Source organism: Danio rerio, chromosome 2, assembly GCF_052040795.2.
Source record: "Danio rerio strain M-AB ecotype USA chromosome 2, GRCz13ab, whole genome shotgun sequence".
NCBI lineage: Eukaryota > Metazoa > Chordata > Actinopteri > Cypriniformes > Danionidae > Danio > Danio rerio.
Window position 1 is genome coordinate 6,644,188 of NC_141022.1, and position 26,298 is coordinate 6,670,485.

Genomic DNA, 26,298 nt, shown 5'->3' on the forward strand with positions numbered 1-26,298 from the left:
CAGATACCTTACTGTAAAAATGACTCCATTACAAGTTACAAGTCACCAATTCCAATAAGACTTGAGTAAAAGTATTAAAGTATCAATTTTTAAAAGAGCTTAAGTATTTTACTTATACTGAATGTAGACTTAAAGAACACCAAAAAAGGTTTTATTTCCTAATACAGAAATTCAATTGAACACCTCAATGTTTCGAAATGGCAGAACAAAATAGATAAACAAAAAAATAAATAAATAAAACAAAAAGTCTCAAACTTAAATGTTAAAAAAAGGACAATTTTTCAAAAATAAAAAAGTAGTAAAACGTAGTAAAAAAAAAAAATTCAGAGCTGAGTTTCATGTGATTCACCTCTCAGTCTCAAAGGGGGTAATACTTTTATTTGGAGTAGTTTTTCAATTGATAAGGATGTTTTCTTTAAAATTTAAACAGAAGAGCAGTGTTATTTTTCAACTTAGTAAACTACATATAAATTCAATGAAAAATACATCACAAATAGTCATGTCAGAGTGGTTTGTGCCAGGGCCAGACGGAATCTGCGGAAGTTTTTTGCTATTCCTGCGGAGAATTTTGATAAAAATGTGCGGATTTCTGCTGAATAATTTTGGGAGTATCATAACTAAAACCATAGTATGTGAAATAAAAACTAATTTCTTTTTAACTTTTATTTAATGTTTAAATTGCAAATCCAGTTAGATTCACATTATTTGGTAAACAAAACAAGTCTCTCATATGATATATACTAAAAGACAGAAAATATTACTGGACAAACTGCATTTTGCATAAATCAGATGTACATTTTCATATTAGTCAATAATATTACTGAAATTAATTTAAAAAACTGAATAAAAAATAGATTTACACACATTTACACAAGTAAATAAACAGAATTAATGATGGGCTAAAAATCTGCAGAAATCTGCGGAATTCTGCGGAAAATCTGCAGAATTCTGCACGCGCAGATTCCATGTGGGCCTACCTATCAGTAACTGTATTAAATTCACATCAAACTAACATTAAACTTACTTTATATTCTTACTTGACGATAAATTCTTAAAAGCACTTATTTTCGTGGTTCGTGGCAAACAAAGTAGACACTGCATCCTGTAAGAACCATATCGGCAAATGAAAACATTTCTTTCAGATAAGAGCATGGATGGTCATCAGTGCTGGCAGTGCTTGATGTGCCGACTTCGGCTTCATCATTTGCTGCAGCCATGTCACTAAGTAAACACCTGGATTTAGGCAAGCTGCTAATTCACGTTCTCGTGATTTAGCTCATAAATAGCATACAGTACCTTCAGCAGCCTGCAGATGGCAATATCGCCTCGTCCGCCCAACAAATTAGCCGTGGTAGATGGAAGATGCCGACTTGTCGGGCACAATCACAATGTAACGAGCAACAATAAGCGTCAGTTCAAATGTAGTGTAAAGAGTACATATATTCAATCAAAAATGTAGTCAAGTAGAGAGTAAAAGTTGCATAATTTTTTAATACACAGTAAAAGTACAAAGTAGCCAAAAATAAAAAAATACTTAAGTATAGTAACAAAGTCCATTTACTTAAGTACTTTACACCACTGCTATTGACATTATTCTTCAAGTACCAGCAGGAGCAGCCATTTTAATAGTTTTGGCTTAAGACATCCCATCTCATTTACTTTGTTGATTTGTAGACATTGAAAACAGCTTGTCATGCTGCTTGATGTTGCAATCGTATTATATCCTTCTACTTTTTTATGTCATGAGCACACTTGTTTGTAGAGCAAGTAGTTTGATCGTTTTCTACAGATCGGAAGTTTTAAAACAATCACAAAAAACGAGCGCACTTCCACATTTCAGAATAAGGCTTCTAACCCTGCTGAAAAATCCAGCTTAAACCAGCCTAGGCTGGTTGGCTGGTTTTAGCTGGTCGACCAGGCTGGTTTTAGAGGGGTTTCCAGCCATTTCCAGCCTGGTCTTAGCTGGTCAGGCTGGGAGATGACCAGCTAAAACCAGCTTGACCAGCCTAGCCAAGCTGGGAGTCCAGCCAAAACCAGCTATATCAAGCTTAAACCAGGTCGGTCAAGCTGTTTTTAGCTGGATTTGGCTGGTAATTTTCCAGCCAGACCAGCTAAGACCAGGCTGGAAATGGCTGGAAACCAGCCTGGAAGTGGCCAAAACCCCTCTAAAACCAGGCTGGTCAACCAGCTAAAACCAGCCAACCAGCCTAGGCTGGTTTAAGCTGGATTTTTCAGCAGGGAAGGCGGCAATGTAAATGTGAGTCAGTTCAGTGTTTATTTAAAGGGTTAGTTCACCCAAAAGGGACTATTTGCTCATAATTTACTCACCCTCAGGGCATTCTGGTTTCTTCTTTATTTTTTCAGACAAATCCATTCCATGATTTGTTTTATAGATGCCATATAACAAAAGTCTGAATACTTAGAACAAAAGACTGTACATAGGTAAACAGTTGAAAAAGAAAAGTTCAGTACTTGAAAACAACATACCGTAATGTTTAAAATCCTGGTGAAAAACAAGCCAATTGGAAGAAAACAATCCATGTTTGACTGGCCAAAACATTTCTTAGTGAGATTACAACAGTGACTACGTTTACATGGACACCAATAATTAGATTTAATGTGATTAAGATGATACCCTGATTAAGAGTCTACCATGTAAACAGCGATCTTTGATTAATTTAATCAGATTAAGGTCATAATCGAACTTCTTTGGCTCTCGGCGAAGGCGGTCACACTTCTTCCCTCTCCGTCCCATATCTCTCACTGCTGGCTCCTCTTGTCTTCGTCTCATTCTCTCTCTGAGGCTCTCCGTGCCCTGCTGTCCAAACGAAAAAGGAATTATGGATTTGATCAACTGGTCTCTGAATGCAATTGACACCATCTTCTTGACGAGAAGTTTGGGCTTCTACTTGTCCTGCGGGGACGTTTGCAGTTGGATAAGTGATGAACGGGTGGGAGAAGTGGTGCGTTGTGTGCGATGATGCGTAAACAAAATGGCGACGGTTGGCCGTGCCTACTTGTGTCTTCTTTTACAGTGTTCAGAAACCTATCAGTGACGTCATGGATACTACGTCCATATATTTTACAGTCTATGCTTTAGACATGCGTGACCACAGATCTAGTCTCAATTGTTCGTAGCGCATCAGAATGCAAAATGCAAAATTTATTCAAAGCCACCTTAAAGAGGCATAAGAGTGTTTAAATGTATATTTTGTTAGTTTAACGTGTCTATTGTGAAATTTATCATGTATGTTTGTAATGAGGCAATAGACACATGTACACTCATGAATATAAGTGCAGCAGGTGGGTGTTTCTCTTTAGCAGTTGAAAAAATGTCAAATCAAATCTAAGAAATAACACAAATATACTCAATTTGATGAATATTCTGTTGCTTTTCAGATCTTCCAGAGTCAGAGGCGGCAGCAAATCAGGCCGAGCGTTCTCCTGTGTTCTCCAAGCTGACTAATTTCTCCGCCGACTCTCTTCTTTACTGGGCGTCGTGTGCATGCAGCCTTAAAGACATGGCACAGGCTCTGGCACACGGAGCTGACATCAACTGGGTCAATCTAGAAGACAGCAGTCGCACCCCGCTAATACAAGCAGTACAAGGGGTCAGCACTTTCATTCATTCATTCATTTTCCTTCAGCTTAGTCCCTTTATTTATCAGGGGTCGTCACAGCGGAATGAACCACCAACTTATCCAGCATATGTTTTTACATAGCGGATGTCCTTCCAGCTGCAACCCAGTACTAGGCAACACCCATACACACTCATACACTATGGAGAGTTTAGTTCATTCAATTCTCCTATAGTGCATGTGTTTGGACTGTAAAGGGAAACCGGAGCACTCGGAGAAAACCAACGCCAACACGGGGAAAACATGCTAGCTCCACACAGAAACGCCAACTGGCCCAGCCGGGACTCAAACCAGCGACCTTTTTACTGTGAGGTGACAGTGCTAACCACTGAGCCACTATGTCGCACTTGATGAATGGTAATACATATGACGATTTTAGGCCCGTTCACACGGCATAATAATCTTATTACATGTAAACTTGACTTTCAAGAAAAATTATAACAATTTCTCAAAAAATATCTCTCGCATTATTCTGCTATTAAGCATAACAGAAACTTATTTAATTATCCTAACTTACCTAAAAGAGAAAACGTTGAGTCACATTAACATCTGACTTTTTTAAAAATGGTTATGTCCCTTTTTAACATACAGTGTATGTAAACTTCTGGTTTCAACTGTATATAACATACTACTTTATAATAATAATAATAATAACAAAATAGAATAGAATAGAATAGAATAGAATAGAATAGAATAGAATAGAATAGAATAGAATATGGCATGTTCTCAATAATATTTGTAAACCGCAAAAAATGCTTTTCTTATTTAGATTTTTTTGTCTTGTTTCTAGTCTAAATATCTAAAAGTTCTTAAATCAAGAAGCATTTTCTAGACAAGCAAAACATATGGTCTTGTTTTAAGAAGTAATATGCCGAAATGAAGCGAGTTTTTCCTCAAATCAAGCTAAATAATCTGCCAATGGGGTAAGCAAAATAATCTTATCACAAATCGAAAAACAAGATTATTTTGCTTACCCCATTGGCAGATTATTTAGCTTGATTTGAGGAAAAACTCGCTTCATTTCGGAATATTATTTCTTAAAACAAGACCATATGTTTTGCTTGTCTAGAAAATGCTTTTTGATTTAAGAACTTGTAGATATTTGGACTAGAAACAAGACAAAAAATCTAAGTAAGAAAAGTATTTTTTGCAGTGCACAGGCCCTATAAGGTATGGCCCATTTACCTTTATTTAATAACATGGAAAGCGAGTGCATGTTTTTACCAGAACTAACATTGTATTTTTTTTTAATACATGTGCATTTAAAAAAAAGATAATTTGGACAAAGAAATTATGTGGTTTTTCTCTAAAGAAGTTGTCACCCCACCCCGTTCAGAGCATCGTTATGGAAGTTTTACGTTATAACTTGCGTGGTCAAATGGCGGATCTGCAGTAAAGCAACAACGATTTTGGAAAACACTCGTCGCTACATAGATATTTTTCCTAAATGATGAATCATACTATGAATGTTCAGCCGCGAGTTTGGAAAACGCACCCCTGGCTGACTGAAAATTACAAATCTGTGTATATATATACTCCATTGCAATTAAAAAAGTTACTATTTGGTTTATATATTTTTTCAAAATTTTATCTTTGCCATGATGACAGTAAATAATATTTTACTTGATATTTTTCAAGACACTTCTATACAGCTTAAAGTGACATTTAAAGGCTTAACTAGGTTAATAAGGTGAACTAGGCAGGTTAGGGTAATTAGGCAAGTTATTCTATAATGATGGTTTGTTCTGTAGATTATCGAAAAAAAATAAGCTTAAGGGGCTAATAATTTTGTCCCAAAAATAGTTTTTAAAAAATTCAAAACTGCTTTTAGTCTAGCCGAAATAAGACTTTTTCTAGAAGAAAAAAATATTATCAGACAAACTGAAAATTTCCTTGCTCTGTCAAACATAATTTGGGAAATATTTAAAAAAGAAAAAAAATCAAAAGGGGGCTAATAATTCTGACTTCAACTGTATATTTGAAATAACGAACTTAAGCTGATGATAATAATGTGTGCGTGATTATTAAAGTGTTTCAGACATCATTTCAGAAATGGACAAATGCTAGAGGGAAGCTCAAAATAACAAAGGAGAAGCCTGAAAAAACAAATGAGCAAATTATCCTTTAAGCAACCTAAAAGATGAACAAACTTCCATGTTTAACTATTATCATCGCTTTTTTGGACTGTAATGAACTCAGAATGACGGAATTACTTTCTAACAAGATGTTACCGTTAATTATTTGTTTTTTCCAGGGTTCTCTGATCAGCTGCGAATTCCTGCTTCAAAATGCTGCCTGTGTGGACCAGCAGGACATTCGTGGCAGAGGACCACTGCATCATGCCACCATTCTGGGCCATACCGGGTAGGTACAGCATGAAAGATACATCCTAATTGCATTGTATTATAAAGAAGTAACGCCCCATTCACACAGGGCGTCAGCGTCAATGCTTCCCATTCACTCTGAATGGCTGACGTCAAGCGTTGCCGAACTGCATTGTGGATCCGTCGGTGCCAATTCAGAGGCATTGCTCGCTGCAAAAAGTTGGGACTAGCTTAACTTTTCAAGCACCGATGGAAGCGCCAACCAATCAGATCGCTGTATGCAAATACACCAGTTAGACAGTGGCCTATTGCTGACTGAATTTCATTGGCTGACGCTTCTATGATGATCACGTCAGCCCCAACTTCAGACACGCCTTCAGTCAAGCGTTGACGCTGAAGCCCTGTGTGAATGGGGCGTAAGGCTCCTACCTAAGGTCGTTTAAGAAAGGAGGTGGTTTAATCTCTGAAAGGCAAATATCAATTATATTTTAGCTCTGTTATTCTGATATTTCAGTGCCTTTCTCATTCACTTGTAATATGATTAAAATAGGCTGCTGCACGATGGCGCAGTGGGTAGCACAGTCGCCTCACAGCAAGGTCGAGCCCCAGCTGGTTCATTTGGCATTTGACAATTTAGCCTATCCAATTCACCTATACCACATATATACCGCAACATTTCTCCAGTCTTCTATTGTCCAATATTGGTGAGCCTGTGTGAATTGTAGCATCAGTTTCCTGCTCTTAGCTGACAGGAGTAGCACCTGGTGTGGTCTTCTGCTGCTGTAGCTCATCCGCCTCAAGGTTTGATGTGTTGTGCGTTCAGAGATGCTCTTCTGCAGACCTCGGTTATATCAAGTGGTTATTTGAGTTACTGTTATCTATCAGCTGGAACCAGTCTGGCCCTTCTGCTCTGACCTCTGGCATCAACAAGGCATTTGGATCCACAGAACTGCCACTCACTGGATACTTAAAGATATAAAGTGTAGACCAGCGCGTTTGGCACCAAGAACCATGCCAAGTTCAAAGTCACTTAAATCACCTTTCTTCATTCTGATGCTCGGTTTGAACTGCAAAAGATCACGTTGACCATGTCTACATGCCTAAATGCATTGAGTTGCTGCCATGTGATTGGCTAATTAGAAATTTGCATTAACTGAGCAATGGAATTTTTACAGTATTTCCTATATTTTTTCTTCTAGACAAAATATTTTTTTAATTTGGCCTCAAAAAAAAAAAAAGGTCAATATTATTAGCCCTCTTGTTTTTCAATCGGCTACAGAACAAACCAATGTTTATCCAATGACTTGCTCCATTAACCCAACTTGTATACATGGTAAATCATATCTATGCTATGTTTTTATTTGAAAAATAACTGACAGTTTCTTCCTGTGTCCATGTGGTGTCAGTCAGGTGTGTTTGTTCCTAAAACGAGGAGCCAAGCAGAACACCGTGGACACTGATAGCAGAAGCCCGCTGTCCATTGCAGTGGAGGCTGCAAACGCAGACATCGTCACTCTGTACGTCACACACCATTAATTGCATCCTGCTTCCTTAAACTCTCTGTTCATTGAATTAATTGTGTGCTCAATCATATCTTTAATATCATTTTTCTCTCCTTTTGGATTTCAGGTTACGTTTGGCAAAGATGAATGAGGAAATGAGAGGATCCGAAGGAGCGTTTGGCCAGGCTGGTCAATACTCTCTCTCTCAGAGTCACACCGAGCAACAGTATAAAAAATGCATTCAAGAGTTTATAAGTTTGCACTTACAGGAGTCCTAGACTGGAAAGCATCGTACATTGTAGACTGGACAAACATCTTTTAGATGTCTTTCAAACATCCAAGCCATATTTATAGTTTCTGAGGCCACGTGTGTGACATCACCTGCCAGCCAGTAGCCACCAGACAGCACATATTCTTATCTCTTACTACAAAACTCCAAACACTGACAAGTTTTTTAAGTTTCCTAATTTTGTAGTCATTTTGTAAAAAGAGTCATGTTAAAGACTGCACTGGTGCTTGTTTCTCAACCATCTCTTGGTCTGTTCTATTTAAGAAAACACACGAACAGCACAGAACTTCAAAACTTCTAAAGGTGCTTGCTTGTTCCAGTTAAGCCAATATGGTTGCTGTCTCTGTTGTAGCTAGTCTAAAGAATGTTTTATGTCCTGGGGTTCGTTCTTCATTTGAGATGGTGCCAGATTGTTTATTATGATAACTAATCACTGACAAAATTCCCTCAAAAAAGTTTGATTAAATCAAGCGAATCTTATTTAAGTTAAATGAGATTGCTGCAGTATGTGTGCTTGCGTTCATTGGGAAGGGCAGATATATCGATCCTAGAAACTATTATCAACAATGGGGTGATTCGTTGGCGGCAAAGATTTTAGTGTAATGATATCATATAGTTAATGAGCAAAATTACATAAAAGATGTCATTGAAAAAACATTTTAAAATGGAACTCAATACAGTCTACTCTGCACACTTTTCTACGAGTATTTAGCAATTTTTTGTACAGTGCATCTGGAAAGTATTCATAGCGCTTTTCCCCATTTTTTTATGTTACAGCCTTATTCCAAAATGTATTAAATAAATTTATTTCCTCAGAATTCTACATACAATACCCCATAATGACAATGTGAAAAAAGAGTTTTTGAAATTGTAGCAAATTTATTGAAAACAAAAAAGCTGAAAAATCACATGTACATAAGTATTGACACCCTTTGCTCAATACCTTCTTGATGCACCTTTGGCAGCAATTACAGCCTCAAGTCTTTTTGTATATGATCCCACAAGCTTGGCACACCTGTGTTTGGGAGTTTTTGCCGATTGCTCTTTGCAGTACTCAAGCTCTATAAGGTTGAATGGGAAGTGACAGTGTACAGTGTCCTATTGATATGTTCAATACGATTTAGGTCTGGGCTCTGGCTGGGCCACTCAAGGACATTCACCGAGTTGTTGTGAAGCTTCTCCATTGATATTTTGGTGGTGTGCTTTCGGTCATTGTCCTGCTGGAAGATGAACCATCGCCCTAGTCCGAGGTCAAGAGCACTCTGAAGCAGGTTTTCTTTCAGCATGTCTCTGTACATTGCTGCATTCATCTTTCCCTCTATTCTGACTAGTCTTCCAGTTCCTGCTGCTGAAAAACATCCCCACAGCATGATGCTGCCACCACCATGCTTCACTGTATGGATGGTATTAGCCTGGTGATGAGCGGTACCTGGTTTTCTTTAAACGTAACGCCTGGCATTCATGCCAAAGAGTTAAATTTTAGTCTCATCAGACCAGAGAATTTAGTTTCTTATGGTCTGAGAGTCCTTCATATGCCTTTTGGCATATTCCAGGCGAGGAGTGGCTTCAGTCTGGTCACTCTACCATACAGGCCTGATTTTTGGATTGTTGCACAGATTGTTGTCCTTCTTCAAGGTTCTCCTCTCTCCACAGAAGAACGCTGGAGCTCAGACAAAGTGACCATCAGGTTATTGATCACCTCCCTGACTAAGGCCCTTCACCCCCGATCCCTCAGCTTAGATGGCCGGCCAGCTCTAGAAAGAGTCCTGGTGGTTCCAAACATCTTCCACTTACGGATGATGGAGGCCGCTGTGCTCATTGGAACTTTCAGAGCAGCAGAAATGTTTCTGTAACCTTTCACAGCCTTGTGCCTCGAGACAATCCTGTCTCTGAGGTCATCAGACAATTCCTTTGTCTTCATGCTTGGTTTGTGCTTTGACATGCACTGTCAACCCTGGGACCTTATATAGACAGTTGTATGCCTTTTAAAATCATGTCCAATCAACTGAATTGACTACAGGTGAACTCCAATTAAGCTGCTGAAACATCTCAAGAATGATCAGTGGAAACAGAATGTACCTGAGCTCAATTTAAAGCTTCATGGCAAAGGCTATCAATACTTCTGTACATTCGATATTTCAGCTTTTTTATTTTTAATAAATTGGCAACGTTTCAAACATGTCCGTCAATTGAAATGCTTTGAAATAAAGGGACATTGATGTCCTGTACTGAATCAACTCAGAAGGCGCAGGACGTCAACAGGTGTCAGATTGACATTGTACTCCACTGTCATGGGACATTGCATTATGTTTGGAAATGAAAATCGGGTTGACATCAGAACCCAACATCAGGCCAATGTCAATGTCCAAGGCCGGATAGACGTTGCATTTTGGTAACTTTCAAATGCAACCTAAAAACAAAACATCTAATGATGTTACAGCTTAATGTTGAGTGAACGTTACCACTATGACGTCTATCAGATGGTTGCCATACCTGATGAATAAATATCAGTATTTGACGTCAGTATAACATTGGTTTAAGATGTTGGCTCAACGTGGATTTTGGTCCTTTTCCAGCACAACCTAAAATTAACAAAATATCATTTCATGTCGTCTTTGGGCATCAAAATACTGTTATCCTTAGGCAGTGGCGACCTAAATCTAAACTAATATTAATGTCTTATGACATTGTGTCTTCTGATAAAGCACCCACATATTGGCTCACTCCCAAGCAGGTTTAAGTTTCCAGACCTGCTGCTATGACAGCAAATTCAAGAAGAACTTCCAAGAATCCAACAGTCTTATATCAAGATAAAATCGTCAAAAATATAATCATGCTAACGAAGTAGTCCTCGTATGAAGAACAGACCCCAGGTGTCATTTGAGTGTGTGTGTATGTTCTCTTTTGTTGGGGCATTAAAAGACGAGTGTTCTATTTAAGAGCGAGTCTGCACACTCATGAGGGACAGGTCTAAATGACCGCAAGTCTTCGAGAAAGTTGTTCAAGTTACGCGAGACTCGACATTAATAAAAGAAGTCTTCAAGCGTACGAGTCTGTCTTTGCATTCTTCTGAACGCTACACTGATGTCAGAAATGAACTGGTTGAATTGAGTGTTTCTGTGTGGAGTTTGCATGTTCTCCCTGCGTTCGCGTGGGTTTCCTCTGGGTGCTCCGGTTTTCCCTACAATTTGAAAGACATACGGTACAGGTGAATTGGGTAGGCTAAATTGTCGTGAACGAGTGTGTATGGATGTTTCCCTGAGTTGGGTTATGGCTGGATGCACTGCGTAAAACATATGCTGGATAAGTTGGCGGTTCATTCCAATGTGAACTAAGCCGAAAAGAAAATTAGTGTAACATTGTTTTCACAATTCAACCACTGATTACAGCCAATCAACAATGTGAAACATAATTTTCTATCCATCTGAAAATGTTTATTTTAGTTGTATTTTGGCATATAGATCAGCATAACTGTAAATATCAGCTAAAATTTATCTACGTTTCGCTTCGCAGTCAAGTCTTTCAATCTTATTTTAGCAATATTTTAAGTGTCTTTTTCTTCAGAGAAGACATTGCGCAAAGTGAAACAAAACCATTTAAAGACTGTAAACCAGTATTTAAATGTCAAGTGTGAATCAGCTGACAGCTGCAAAGACACAGCCACTAGAAACAGTGAATAGGTAATAAAAATTACCTATTAACCCAGCTGCACAGATACACCTCTTTAACCTTTGCTCAAGATGCTTCCATTGTGATGCATTCAACACTTCTTCAACATGAGACAAAAATAAGCAATAACACAGAAAATTTGGATTGTACCAAGCGACGGGTACGTATAAAAACATCATATACCAATATATTGTTCAAGACCATTATTTTAATGGGGTTTTGTCTGTATGCTATCCTCTGTTTAAACAATCGTGGATCGTTGTTACACTTGCATTGTTTTGAATGCCATTGACTTTAAAATAATGTATTAATAACGCAAATATTGAATCTAAATTGAATGCTTTTATGTATTATTTACCTTAAGATGACAGATAATAAGTACACTCACGTCGTTGGTTAAATATTTACACTATGTTTCTGCTATGCTGTTTATCATGAGAAACTAATCTGAGAGATGGAAAAAAACAAGAATGATCACGAAAATATCTCTCTTATAGACAGACCATCATGAGGAACAAACACGGGGTTAATATGCTTCTGGGTACATGTGTGTTTGTGGTAATGTCAGCACACAAATGTCTGACATTTTCATCCGAATATCCACTGCCAAGCTCTTCAGGTGCCCAGCGGAAGGACACACCGGAAACGCGAGGAAATGGTTAGTGCGTTGACTTGTTATTCATCCGTTTGCGTAAAGATCGAGTAATAATTGTCAGTAAGTTGTTAACGAAAAACTGCAATGATAATCATCTAAATCATCCTGAATTAACGGGTAATTCGATAAATTATACATAAAAAAACGCAAAGAGTTGGTTTAAAGTCTGTGTAAAACGCTTCATGGGTGTTCTTTTATTTACACTTGCAAATTGGTGGGACTTTGATCTCTGCTAAAAGAATTTTTTATGTTGAAGTAAAACTGGACACATTAACAAAGTGACTTGTTGATAGGAAATAGTAATATGGAGAAATAAATCTGTAACTTTAAAGGTACTGGCAGCTCATTGTTTGTCACTACTGTAGCCTACTGTAATTTACATGACCCAGACAATATAACTAAAATGTCAATTAAAGTGACTATTGCATCTAAAGTTGTTGTCAGAGCAGTCAAGGTCCCATAACGCTATTTAAAAACCTAAATTAAAAAATTAAAAAAACATCCATGAATTGTGAGCTACAAGCAACCATTAACAGATTATTTTGTACAGTGTTTCATATATTTTGTCATGGCAATTTCATTAAAAAAAAACTTCGGATACAATGTTATATGTTAATTTGTTCATTTAGCTCTCAAATGCATTAATATATATATTCTTTAGTTACACATATCAAATGACAGTTATTGTTGTATCAAACTAATAATTTGTGATAATGTTAATACTAATTCTTTTTCAGTGTTTTGGGGGCCCGTAGAATTTGCAATTTATTATTATTATTATTATTATTATTATTATTATAGGCATATACATGTATTTATTTGAGATATTAGTTATTCACTGGGCAACATGGTGACTTAGTGGTTAGCACTGTTGCCTCACAGCAAGAAGGGTCACTGGTTCGAGTCCCGGCTGGGTCAGTTAACATTTCTGTTTCCTCCGGGTGTTCTGGTTTACCCCACAGTCCAAAGTCATGCACTATAGGTAAATTGGATAAGCTAAATTGGTCACAGTGTATGGCTTCTTCTCCTGTGTCCTCCTGTTCTCGTTTAATGTCATCATCAAATGCTAAAGTTCAGTTCTAATACTCAAGAACGGGGGACGCATAAAACCAACGCTATCTCACGGCAATTCATAACTTTTTCATTTAGTGGCTAATTCGTATAAATTCGAATGAACTAATTCGAACAATTTAGTATGATTTGCTCATCACCCAATGATGGTTGAGGTTAGGGGTGGGGTTGGGTGCCACGCCTCCTTTTTAAAATCGTACATTTTCGTACGACTGAACTCGTACGAATTCGTACCAATTAGCTGGAATTAATTCGGGGTCGCCACAGTGGAATGAACCGCCAACTTTTCCTTCAAGTTTTTACGCAGCGGATGCCCTTCCAGCCGCAATCCATCTCTGGGAAACATCCACACACACATCCACACACACATTCACACACACACTCATACACTACGGCCAATTTAGCTTATTTAATTCACCTGTACTACTGCATGTCTTTGGACTGTGGGGGAAACCGGAGCATTTGGAGGAAACCCATGTGAACACGGGGAGAACATGCAAACTCCTCACAGAAATGCCAACTGACCCAGCCGGGGCTCGAACCAGTAACCTTCGTGCTATGAGGCGATTTTGCTACCCACTGCGCCACCATGCTGCCTCTTATACAATAGCCTCCCCTACTGTAGACACAAACAGCAACCTTAAAGAAAAAGCATTGTATTTCTTTGTTGTTGTTTTTTTTTTACTGATGACTGATATATGGTAACCTGTTTTGTCAGTCACAGGATCATTGGAAATCGTTGAAAACCATTCCGCCTGGCCCGCTGTTCTCGGTGCTTTGACGGCAGTGTTTTCCACCGGTCTCCTCATAGCCCTGGCCGTCAGATACCGCTTCTTCCGATGGTGTCTGGCCAGAAACAACCACGCTTTGTTACCTGAGGAAGAAACCGAGAGCCAGAACGGAGCTCTGGAAGGGGAAATGCCAGTGCGAGGCATGAGGGGCAGAATGATCCACACTGGAGAAAGTTCAGGCGATGAGGAGGAAGAAGATGATGATGACGGCTTCATCGAGGACAACTACATCCCAGCGAGTGTTAGAAAGGAAGCAGAGGAAGAGGAGAACTTACAGGATGAAGAAGAGGTGGACAGTGATGATGAACTGGTCGATGATATAAACTGACCCACATACACTGTAAAACCCAACAGTCAACTTTATCAGAGGAAATGCGTGTAGTTAACTTAAAATGTACTGAAAGTTAATTCTACTCATTTAAGAAGAGTTTGGAAAGTAATGAGATAATTAAATACTTCATTACTTCAGCTTAAATCGAGTAGTTCACAGTACTCATTAGTTTAACTCAAATGGCTTTTAGCAATCGGTTTCCTCAAACGGTTTAAGTTGCCTCTAACTTATTAAGGTTAACAGTACTCAGTTGGTTTGAGTTCTCTTTATTTATTGGGTTTTACTGGGCTCAAATCGCTTTGTTTACTCAAATGGATTAAGTTCACAGTACTCATTAGCATTAGTTTTTGAACTTAAATAGTTTGTTGCAATCGATTTCCTCAAACCGTTTGAGTTGTCTTAACTAATTAGACTTTATAGTACTCACTTGGTTTGAGTTTTCTTTATTTATTTCACTGTAAAACTCAACAGTCAACTTTATCAGATGAAATGAGTGTCGTAAACTCAAAATTTACTGAAAGTTAATTCTATACATTTGAAAAGAGCTTTGAACTCAGGGTTGAAGGTAATGAGTTATTAAATACTTCATTACTTCAGCTTATATGGATTAAGTTCACAGTACTCGTATAGATTCGTTTTTTTAACTCAAATGGTTTGTTGCAATCGGTTTTCTCAAACTATTTAAGTTGCCTTAACTTATTGGGTTTTATAGTACTCAGTTGGTTTGATTTCTCTTCGTTTATTAGGTTTTACTGTGCTCAAATTGCTTTATTTTTTCAATTGAATTAAGTTTACAGTACTCATTAGGATCACTTTTTGAACTTAAATGGTTGGTTGCATTTGGTTTTCTCAAATGGTTTGAGTTACCTTAAATTTTTGGGTTTTACAGTGTAGAGATTGTAATCACTATGACATAATGAATTTATTTACCATGGACACACTCATCTGATAAATAATAATAATAATAATAATAACACAGGTAATCATTTAAATTCTTACAAATTTCTGTTTAGAGTAAATTATATTTTTCAGACTCTGTTCATTAAATAATACATGTCAAAAGGTAGCTATGTATACAGATATATCTGTGCATTTCAGCAGTCTGTTTAAAGAATTTTTGGGAATTACAAGTTCAGGCAACATCATGTGTGGCATAATGTTAACTAAAGGCACCGTGTGTAATTTTCACATTTACATTTGGTCATTTAGCACAGTGGTCCTCAACCACCAGGCCGTGAACCGGTACCGGTCCGTGTATGAATTGATACCAGACCGCACAAGAAATCATTAATTATTTTCATTTTATTCATTATCCGAGTCTAAACGAGCTTTTATTTTGAAAAATCGTTTAGTTTGAAAAATTACCGTATTAACATCTCAGTCACTTAAGTGGCCAAATTTGACCCACAAGCAGCAAAATGAGTAAGAAACCGAAGTCTTTGGAAAGTTTCTTTGCTAATGGTAAAGGCCCAATGAAGGACGTGCGAATTGCTAAAGAATTAATACGCAACCTATTTTTTAACAAATCAGGCGAATCCAGCATGTCTGTGCAAGAAGATCAACTGCTGGAGATCGCAAATGATGCCGGTCTTAGGGCCTGTTCACATAGCGCGTCTTTTTTAGTGTTCGCGCAAGTTCATTATTTCCAATGGAGATATGTGGCTTGCAACTTCCAGTCGCACACAGTTAAATGAATGCTGCGAGCGCACCGTGAGTCACGTGACAGAATTCTGACCGAATTATCTCAGATAAACACCGAGCACCCAAACACTGCAATGCTGAGTTTTCTCCATAAATACAACTTGTATCATCCTCTGAGAAAACGGTTGATGGTAGCCAAGCAATCTACAAATAATCAGCCCCCCACCCCCTTGGTTCGTGGTAAAATTGTCAAGCGTTGACTGGTCTCTGGTGATAAAAAGGACCACTGATTTAGCAGACGCAACTTACAATTGAGGAGGCATTTGGTGATTCAACGATAAGATGCAATACACGCAAGAAGTACTAATTACCCTGCTGAAAAATCCAGCTTAAACCAGCCTAGTCTTCAGCCATTTCCGGCCTGGTCTTAGCTGGTCAGGCTGGAAAATGACCAGCTAAAACCAGCTTGACCAGCCTGGTTTAAGCTGGACATAGCTGGTTTTGGCTGGATTTCCAGCCTGGCTAGGCTGGTTAAGCTGGTTTTACCTGGTCACCTCCCAGCCTGACCAGCTAAGACCAGGCTGGAAATGACTGGAAACCAGCCTGGAAATGGCCAAAACCCCTCTAAAATTAGCCTGGTCGACCAACTAAAACCAGCCAACCAGCCTAGGCTGGTTTTAGCTTATTTTTTTAGTAGGGTATACAAAGCAGCAGTAATACCACCAGACCTTCCAGCTGCAACCCATTTCTGGGAAACATCCTTACACACTCATTCACACTCATACACTACGGACAATTTAGCCTACCCAATTCACCTGTACAGCATGTCTTTGGACTGTGGGGGAAATCCGGCTCTGGCAAACAGCATGTAGGCCAAACATAACCCGGGTTTGGCAGAGGTGACACTGTCTTTAAGGCGGCACAATCCTTGGGCCAAATATCAAATATTTGGCCCAGATGCTAATAACGGATATGTGGGCCATGTAAGTTTGGCCTATTTTGACCCACATTTAAAATACAGTTTTATTATTTTTGAATAAAGGAAAAAAATCTACCAATCAGGTCGATTCGAGAAAAAGCACACGCGCAGCTAAAAGGCAATGCTTAATGGGTTCATCAATTTCAATGCAGTCGTGACACACCAACATATTTGGCCCAGTTCAGGCCCAGTTATGGGTTATTAAATTGGCTGAGATTTGGCCCAGATATGCTCCATGTTTGGCCTTTGTCTGGAAGCCAGACTTGGTCCAGTCATGTACCGTAATTCACTGCGGCATGTGGGCCAAGCAACAGCTGGTTGTGTGGGCCAGAGCTGGACCAGAGATATTTTGCTATGTGGGCGGAGGAAACCCACGCGAACACAGGGAGAACATGCAAACTCCACACAGAAATTCCAACTGACCCAGCCAAGGCTCGAATCAGAGACCTTCTTGCTGTGAGGTGACAGCACTACCTACTGCGCCTGTCCATCGCCTTCCATAGCAAACAGTATGTGTGTGACATTTGTTTTTTTAAATAAAACGTCTTAAAATGTAAACAACTTATAAAAAAACATCCTATAATGTAAATAAGCTGTCAGTTGAATATGTGAATAACTCAATTTTGACAAAAATGTTGACCTTATTCTCTGCAGAGGAGCGGGCGCTGCCAGTTGAATCTTTTTGGCACAAGACTTCCGGTCTCATTCACTTTTATTCATTTTTAGACATTAAAAACTGCTCGTTTCGCTGTTTGATGTTGCAAACTGATATTTCCTTGTTTTATTATTCTACTTGGTCTGTATAGTCATGCAAACAATTGTTTGTAGAGCAAGTAGTTTGACCGTTTTTTGCCCTTTTATTATTCCTTGTCATTTCTCTCATAGGCGACTGAAACGGAAGTTCTAAGACAATCGCGAAAACAGGCGCACTTCCGCATTTTAGAATAAGGTCAATAAGGTGACAATATATATACATTTTTTTTACTTCCAAATGTGTTTGAAATAAAACCTTCTGTCTTATGATTCTGTAGTTGTGTGATTATTAGTCACCCTGAATCAATGAAAGCCGTTAAAACTTCTCCGTTTAATGCAAGACTTTGGTGATTTCCTTAGTTTCTTCTATGTGAGTGTTTTGGAGTATTTATATGAGAGCATCATCTTGCCTTTAGAGATTTACTACTGATCACAAAACTGTTTATGTTCTCCCTGTGTTGGTGTGGGTTTCCTCCGGGTGCTCCACTCTCCCCAACAGTCCAAAGACATGTGCTATAGGTGAATTGAACAAGCTAAATTGGCGGTAGTGTATTTTCTTGTGTGAATGCAAGAGTGTGTGGGTGTTTCCCAGTGCTGGGTTGCAGCTGAAAGGGCATCTGCTGCATAAAACATAAGTTGGCGGTTCATTCCCTGTGGCGACCCCTGATTAATAGAGGGACTATGAAGTTAGGTTGTTGTAGCATAATAAGCCTTATTGTATAAGACTGAAGGGCTGAATGTTCTTTATCCTAAAGGGCTGAATGTTCTTTATCCTGCTAATTACAAGGCTACTTTCTACAAAATATACAAAATTAATCACAAAACATTGTTCTGAGCCATAATAGTTTATTAATTCTTTACAATTTAATAGTTTATTAATTCTTTAAAAGCAAAGCTGACCGAAATCATCTGAGTGAAGCTGAAGCATAAAGCCTGGGAATTTCACAAGATGGCGCCAAACTAGCAAAAAACATATACAGAAGTGAAACCGGTTGAATGATACTAACCTTCGTATTATTCATTCACAACACGGCGCCAAATAGACAAATAGCAGCCTGACAGACAAGCAGATACAAGTGAATGTGGATGTAAGTACATGTGAACGTTTTCAGTGAAGCGAGTATTCCAGATGTAATAATAATATATGTCATACCTTCCTTGGATGGTTCTTGGATTCGTGTTGGCTTTGCAAACCTTATTAATGTCGCTAATGCTTTTATAGAGTTGTCAAATGTTGGATCAGATTTGGATGCAAACACTGCATTTGCTCCTGGATGTTTATTTTATGGGTAACACTTTACAATAACAGTACCTAAATGTGTTATGCATTACTTTATTATAAATTAATGCGCTAAACTTTATCTACAACATGAGTCACACGAGTTCATATGTGATGAACTCACTACCCACTGATGACAGCCCCTTTATGATGGTTTTTAAAGTGGTTAATGAGCTTTTTGTGTTACCTTGGGATGTTTGGACTAAACAGGAGCAAAGGCTACCTGATCAACATTGCATTCCTTTAAAAAAACACACACACACACACTTGCAATCTGTAAACTCCCCCTGCTGAAAAATCCAGCTTAAACCAGCCTAGGCTGGTTGGCTGGTTTTAGCTGGTCAGCCAGGCTGGTTTTAGAGGGGTTTTGGCCATTTCCAGGCTGGTTTCCAGCCATTTCCAGCCTGGTCTTAGCTGGTCAGGCTGGACAATGCCCAGCTAAATCCAGCTAAAACCAGCTTGACCAGCCTGGTTTAAGCTGGACATAGCTGGTTTTGGCTGGGCTACCAGCCTGGCTAGGCTGGTCAAGCTGGTTTTAGCTGGTCATCTCCCAGCCTGACCAGCTAAGACCAGGCTGGAAATGGCTGGAAACCAGCCTGGGAATGGCCAAAACCCCTCTAAAACCAGCCTGGTCGACCAGCTAAAACCAGCCAACCAGCCTAGGCTGGTTTAAGCTGGGTTTTTCAGCAGGGTCCGCCCATTAAAATAACGGGTTGGTCTTTATACTGTAAAATTGCGACAATTTTTAATGTATGATTGTGGGCCACAAATATCGTTATCATGATAATAATAATATGATTACTCATGCAGCCCTACTCTCCGTGTTTGATTTTCTTTTTTATAAATGCAGTTATGCCATCGAACTGTTGTATAAATGTAATATCACTCTCGTAGCAGTGCAATATGCCTGTATATCGGCACTGCTGGGGAACTAGTGATGGGAAGTTCGGATCATTTTACTGACTCGGATCTTTGAGTCTCGTTCATCAAGATGAACGAATCTTTTTTCGAGTCATTTCGTTCATTTAGTTCAATTTGCAAAAACATTGTCAAAATGTTATGAATTGCTTCCAAACACATCTTAAACTAGCCTAAAAGGTTGATTACAGGACAAATAAGTCATAAACAGAATATAAGAAGGAGAAAATAATAATTCAGTGTTTACCTGCTCTTTTGTCTATAAAGGTATTGTTGTCTCTTTGCTCAGCTCACCTCTTCATGTCTTCTAATGTCAGTGGTTCATTCACATTACACTGACAGTCACATCCTAATCAATGCACAGTCTAAGCTGATAGGAGCCATGATCGTTCGTTGTTTACGTGACAGAATGACTCAAACCCGAGGACTCGAGAGATGAACGGTTCAATTCTTTTTCTGGCTCTACACGCGTATGATTGGCCTGTGATGAACGAAAGACTCAGACCTGATAGAGGACTCGAGAGATGAGCGGATCAATTCTTTTTCCGGCTCTACACGCGTATGATTGGCCCGTGATGAACGAGTGACTCAGACCGATAGAAGACTCTAGAGGGGAGCGGATCCGTTTGATTGGCTTCTGCCAATGTGATGAAGACTTGAAATTAACGATACCACCTGCATAAATGCGCGTACGCGCGGATGATCGAATCACTCCCTGAGAGGACTCGTAGTTCCCGAGTCATATTTAAGATTCATTCAAAATGAACAAATCGTTCATGAACGACCCATCACTATGGGGAACAAAGGATCGCCTCCCACCAGTGCCGATATACAGCCATATCGCTCTGCTACTCTTGTGAGATATATATATTTAAAGATTAAAAGTAACTAATAACTATTTACTTGAGTAATTTTTCCATCGGATACTTTTTACTCTTAATCAAGTACTTTTACTTGAGTTTTTTTGAGTTTCGCAGGCAGTGTTCCAACACAACTTACACAACGTGAGGTTGAATTTATTTTTTAACGTGCGAAAATTACAGATGCAAATTTCGAATTCACTGTGCAATAACCTTTTCTCAAGGAACTTTTAAGAGTGTTGCTTTTAGTTGCTTAAAAATTACCTCAAGTACTTGTACTTTTACTTGAGTGTAGATTTTGGCCCACCTCTGCTCACAACAAATTCGACTGACTATAAGTTGAATCTCTCCATGGTGTATTCCTTTGCGCCGTTACTGTATACACTCGCACCCTCCGCCGCCGTCGCCTCCTCGTGTTTCTTCTTCCCTGCACATAAACAATCCCTCCATAAGCTGTCACACCGAGCACCACAGCACCCCCACAGGCCAGGAGGGTCCCGCCAGAAAGCAGCATGTCTGTCTGAGAGAGACTGAGCAGTGTTATCCCGCAGACCACCAGTGCCAAACCAGTGAAGAGCAGAAGTAAGGGGTCCACGGTTCCCCCGCTGCGCAGCTGTTCGATGCGTCTGCGGTTGCGAATGCAGCCCATGTCCTGCACGGCCGAGCTGAGCAGCTGCTTCATCAGGACCACCAGCGCCAGCAGGCACAGGGTGGAGCCCACAGCCAAACGCCACAGCACTGAGGGTCCCACAGCGGTTGAAGCGGTGGAGAGGAGACCCACACCGGCCGAACCCAGACTCAGAATCATGGCCACGGAGAAGCAGTAGCACAGGAGAGAGACGTGCGGCTTGTTGAACCACCACAGCTCCACCTGCTCCTCAACGACAGGGTGCTGGAGCCACAGGGAGTCCGCCTGCAGGTGAAGGGGACGTCCGCGACTCAGTACACCCAGCGGGAGAAGCTCCATCTCATGGGTCGACTGACAGGCGGAGGTCTCACTGTCAAACAATTGTTAAGCCCACTCTGTAAAAATGCTGGATTCCACACAATCGATTTGTGTTGGGACAACATGAAGGAATTAAGTTAACTTATTAGTTTTTACAAATTTAAGTGGACTGAACATAAAACAATTAAGTTGTCTAAGTTTATTTTAATTTATTAGTTTAAACATAATTTTTTGAGTGCATTAGTACTCTGTTTTACACATTTTGTTCTGGAATAGTGAAAAAGGTCTGCATTATAAGCAATAAGCCAAACCATCCAGCAAACAGACGAAGCACAATATTGCGAAGTTTGAAGGCATTGTGTGGAACCCAGCGTTTTAACAGTGTTTATACAGTATACATATATGCACTGTAAAAATTGCAGTGTTCCACAAATTCCTTCATGTTGTCCCAACATAAATCGATTAAGTTAACTTTTAACGATTAAGTGGTTTTAACATAAAACAATTAATGCCGAGTTCAGACTGCGTAATTTTAGCCCCGATTTTGGCTCGCCGACAGGTTTTGAGAAATCGCAGACAAATGCCTGAAATCACAGGCAAATTGGTGCTCGTGCACGTGAGTGACAATCACACAGTATGAACTATCAAAGACACGATCTGAGAGAATCGCCTATGAGTCGCCGATGCCTGTGAGATATTTGGCATGCTAAATATCTGGAGTTGTCGGCGATTCAAATCATGAAATGAGTTTTGACTGAAAATAACATCGGCGATCGCCTACAGCCAATAAGAGAGCAGCATTCACTTGTGCGTGTTTGCCTGCAGGCCAGAGGGTGGCTGGGGGAGAAGTTAAAAGCATTAACATATAAAACATATAAAATGTGTACATTTTCTACCCTGTTAAAGGCTTCTTTCTTATTATGTAGTTAATAACAAAACATATACTACGTGTTTTTGGTTGTGAGACGTAGTTTGGACGAAGTTGTCGGCGATTCTTCCTATAGCAAAGTCATGCAATGTGAATGTCCCTGTCGCTAATCCATCTTGCAGTGTAAACAAAGCATCGACGAAACGCTAGCCCAGATAGTCATGCAGTGTGAAAACATCTGTGACACGACGACTTTGAAAATCATGCAGTCTGAACTCAGCATAAGTTGTCCCAACAAAAAAGTTGGGTTGTTTCAGCTTATTGTAAATACTTTGCAGGAATAAGCAGAAATTTTTTTTTTTTTTTTTGGGTGTATAGAAACAATTTACGCATACGATTAGTCGGAAAGTGATTAATAATTAATTAACGCAAATCAATTGTTTGATTAGGTTTAAGTCAAGCTTCTTGCTGTCGCCATTGACTTTTAATACGAGAATACATAAACTGTATCTGTACTTATTCACTTTGTGCAAGCTAAAATTATTAAATGATTAGAACAAGATATTAAAACTAGATAATCAGTTTCCTTAAACCAGATTGCCATACATATTTACACAATTACATATTCAAAGTTAAATCCTATTGAAATTTGTCATTAATGTAGATCATGATTTTGATTACATTGTTTATATATATTCATTCATTTATTTTATTTTCGGCTTAGTGCTTTTATTAATCAGGGGTCGCCACAGCTTAATGAACCACCAAATTATCCAGCATATGTTTTTACGCAGGAGATGCCCTTCCAGCTTCAACACATCACTGGGAAACATCCATACACACTCCTTCACACATATACACTACGGACAATTTAGCCTACCCAATTCACCTGTACCACATGTTTTTGGACTTTTGGGGGAAACTGGAGCAGTTTATACATTTGTACAGTTGAAGTCAGAATTATTAGCGTCCCTGTTTATTTTTTCCCCAATTTCTGTTTAACGGAAAGAAGATTTTTTTTCAACACATTTCTACACATAATCGTTTTAATAACTCATCTCCAATAACTGATTTATTTTATCTGTGCCATGATGACAGTAAATAATATTTGACTAGATATTTTTCAAGACACTTTTAAACAGCTTAAAGTGACATTTAAAGGCTTAAGTAGGTTAATTAGGTTAACTAGGCAGGTTAGGGTAATTAGGCAAGGTATTGTATAACGATGGTTTGTTCTGTAGACTATCGAAAAAATATAGCTTAAAGGGGCTAATAATATTGACCTTAAAATGTTTTTAAAATTTTTTATTTCTAGCCGAAATAAAACAAATACGATTTTCTCTAGAAGAAAAAATATTATCAGACATACAGTGAAAATTTCCTTGCTCAGTTAAACATCATTTAGGAAATATTAAAAAAAAAAAAATTCTATAAGAATAATTCTGACTTCAACTGTATGTATATATATATTTATTTATACATATTTATGTTTATTTAAATATACATTTTAAGGGCAAAAAAGGCCTAACTAACCTAATTAACCTAAGCCTTTAAATGGCACTTTAAGCTGAGTTCTAGTATCCTGCAAAATATCTAGCAAAATATTATGTACTGTCATCATGGCAAATGAGAGTTTTTTTTTCTTGAAATTTAATAAAAATTTTAAAGTTTATTCATAACATTTAATAATTTTTTTTTCTTGAAATGTAAGAAGTTGTTTTTTTAAAACCCAGACTTTATTTTCAATATTTAATTTTACAGTTTGTTTTTAAACACAACAACTTTATTCTCGTATTTAATGAGTTTATTCTGAACATTTAATCGAACGTTTTTTATAATAACTTAAATCTTAAGATGTTTTTTCATTATTATTTCTCTTAATTTTCCTTACAAAATGCCTACACTACTTTAGTTAATACACTTGAAAATTTTAGTTATTTTTTTTGATGTGATGTGAATAATAAAATGTAATTTTAAAAAAAGCTGCTTTCATCATAAACATCATTTAAAAAATGTGTAAATGCAATTTTCCATATTTTGTGATTCACATTTGCCTTTTTTAAAATTTATTTATGCTTTTGAATTGCATTATGGTACATTGATTTTTTTCTCCAACAACCGTTATTGTTGAAAAGTTTGAAAAAGGGACCTTTGTTGACATTTTTAATAGTTTGAAGTGATATATTGTCTGGATTGGTGTTGTTTATTAAGGTAAAACAACCTGGCAACAAACTGCCAAAAAAAAAAAAAAGTATTTTTCTGCTATTTGACACACTTTTTAAATTCTTTATACATTTTTTTTCTTATACAATATTTTGTTTCAACCTACTAAAATGTCAAAAACAGCCACTTTGTTAAACTGCAGAGTTGAACTGTCAACATCAAAAGTCAACAGAGCACAAAACAAAGTCCCACAATGCAATAGTCATAATCGTAAATAGAAAAAAACAGCTTTGAAACACGGAAGTTTACTGTTTATTAAAAATTATAAACCATCAAGGTATTTCTAACAGAGATCCTTACCTTTCATCGGTGCATGTTTCCAATCATCAATACAGATTAAGGTTTCGAAATTTCCACAAGCATCATCATCATCATCGTCATCATGTATCAGCAGACATCCAGTCCTGTGGAATATAATATAAAGAATATAATAATAGCTTAATTCTGCCAAACACTCACACACAGCAGTCTAAAACACACTCTCTTTGGCTGTAGCGCAGGACTGCAGTGTCACATCTCTCTTCTTTTTTTTTTGTGTGTGTGTGTGATTGTTTACCTGTCTCCCTCCTTTCACGGTGTGTCATGCTGTAAGCAGACCTGACACTGGTGCCAAGCGATGACATGCTCGTCCCGTTGTCTTCTTCTGCCACATTCCAGTCGGACAATAAGACCTTTCTCATTGTCTTCATCAATGTGACACGTTAGGGAGCATGGAGAACACACACAAACGCTAGCAAATCACATACGCATGCGGAGAGCGAGCGGGCCGACTGAGATGCAGGGATGTCTTTCAAGGCTTTGTGGGACAGACAATAGGCCCGAGTGGAGGGGCTCGCAGAGGAACATCCCACCCAGTGAATCTCTGATGTCACGCTCGCAGCATAATGGAGGGTTTTGTGAATGTAAAAGATGGTGTCATTCACATGACATAAGTTTACTCCGCTTGAGTAACAATGAAGCCACTCTTCTCTGCGTTTATATATGCGGATTGTCCGGAATGGATTGCGTGGCACGTTCACTCTTCATCAACTCCGACTCCTATGGAAAAATCATACTGAGGAATCGCCAATATTTGAATCTGAATGATGGCCGACCAACAAATGTCAGCCACATATTACAATAAGGTGTCATTAGTTGATGTAGTTTCATTTATTTAATAATGCGAACTAAAAATGAACTTGTTCAGCATTAATTAAAGGTGCAGTATGTAAGATTGACACCCAGTGGTTGAACTAGGTATTGCACTCCAAAATCAAAACACTTTTTCACCTGGCCCCATCTATAATGACACTATGCAAACACAGGTCGCCAGATTGACAGCACTAACACGAGTGAGCCCCAACATTCATTCATTAAGGGCTTAGTCCCTTAATTAATCAGGGGTCGCCACAGCGGAATGAACCACCAACTTATCCAAGTTTTTACACAGCACATGCCCTTTCAGCTGCAACCCATCTCTGGGAAACATCCAGACATTCATTCATACACACACTCATACACTACGGACAATTTAGTCTACCCAATTCAACCGTACCGCATGTCTTTGGACTGTGAGGGAAAC

General features: G+C 38.5%; 3 protein-coding genes across 8 annotated transcripts in view; 2 read left to right on the top strand and 1 right to left on the bottom strand.

Moving 5' to 3' along the window:
* Positions 1–10,801, top strand: part of acap2a (ArfGAP with coiled-coil, ankyrin repeat and PH domains 2a) — a 43,639-nt gene extending 32,838 nt beyond the window's left edge. For all 5 annotated transcript variants that reach the window (XM_087240386.1, XM_087240387.1, XM_087240388.1 and 2 more), the window contains 4 exons: positions 3,400–3,611; positions 5,893–6,002; positions 7,369–7,479; positions 7,592–10,801. In XM_087240386.1, the coding sequence (XP_087096512.1) occupies positions 3,400–3,611; positions 5,893–6,002; positions 7,369–7,479; positions 7,592–7,742 (584 nt within the window). In that variant the 3' untranslated portion in view covers positions 7,743–10,801. The remainder of the gene's footprint in view (positions 1–3,399; positions 3,612–5,892; positions 6,003–7,368; positions 7,480–7,591) is intronic.
* On the bottom strand, positions 1,855–25,537 carry tmem125b (transmembrane protein 125b; the record flags this gene model as incomplete). 2 transcript variants are annotated; one of them, NM_001114458.3, is given in 6 exon segments in its annotated part: positions 1,855–2,240; positions 18,934–19,209; positions 19,620–20,168; positions 20,209–21,698; positions 25,038–25,141; positions 25,294–25,537. In NM_001114458.3, a coding segment is annotated over 1 exon segment (654 nt). In that variant the 5' UTR covers positions 21,668–21,698; positions 25,038–25,141; positions 25,294–25,537.
* On the top strand, positions 11,464–17,913 carry LOC144180877 (uncharacterized). The gene is given in 5 exon segments (NM_001443977.1): positions 11,464–11,582; positions 11,920–12,080; positions 13,867–16,360; positions 16,400–17,524; positions 17,840–17,913. Coding segments are annotated over 2 exon segments (552 nt in total). The 5' UTR covers positions 11,464–11,582; positions 11,920–11,929; the 3' UTR covers positions 14,268–16,360; positions 16,400–17,524; positions 17,840–17,913.
* Positions 25,538–26,298: the final 761 nt, after the last annotated feature.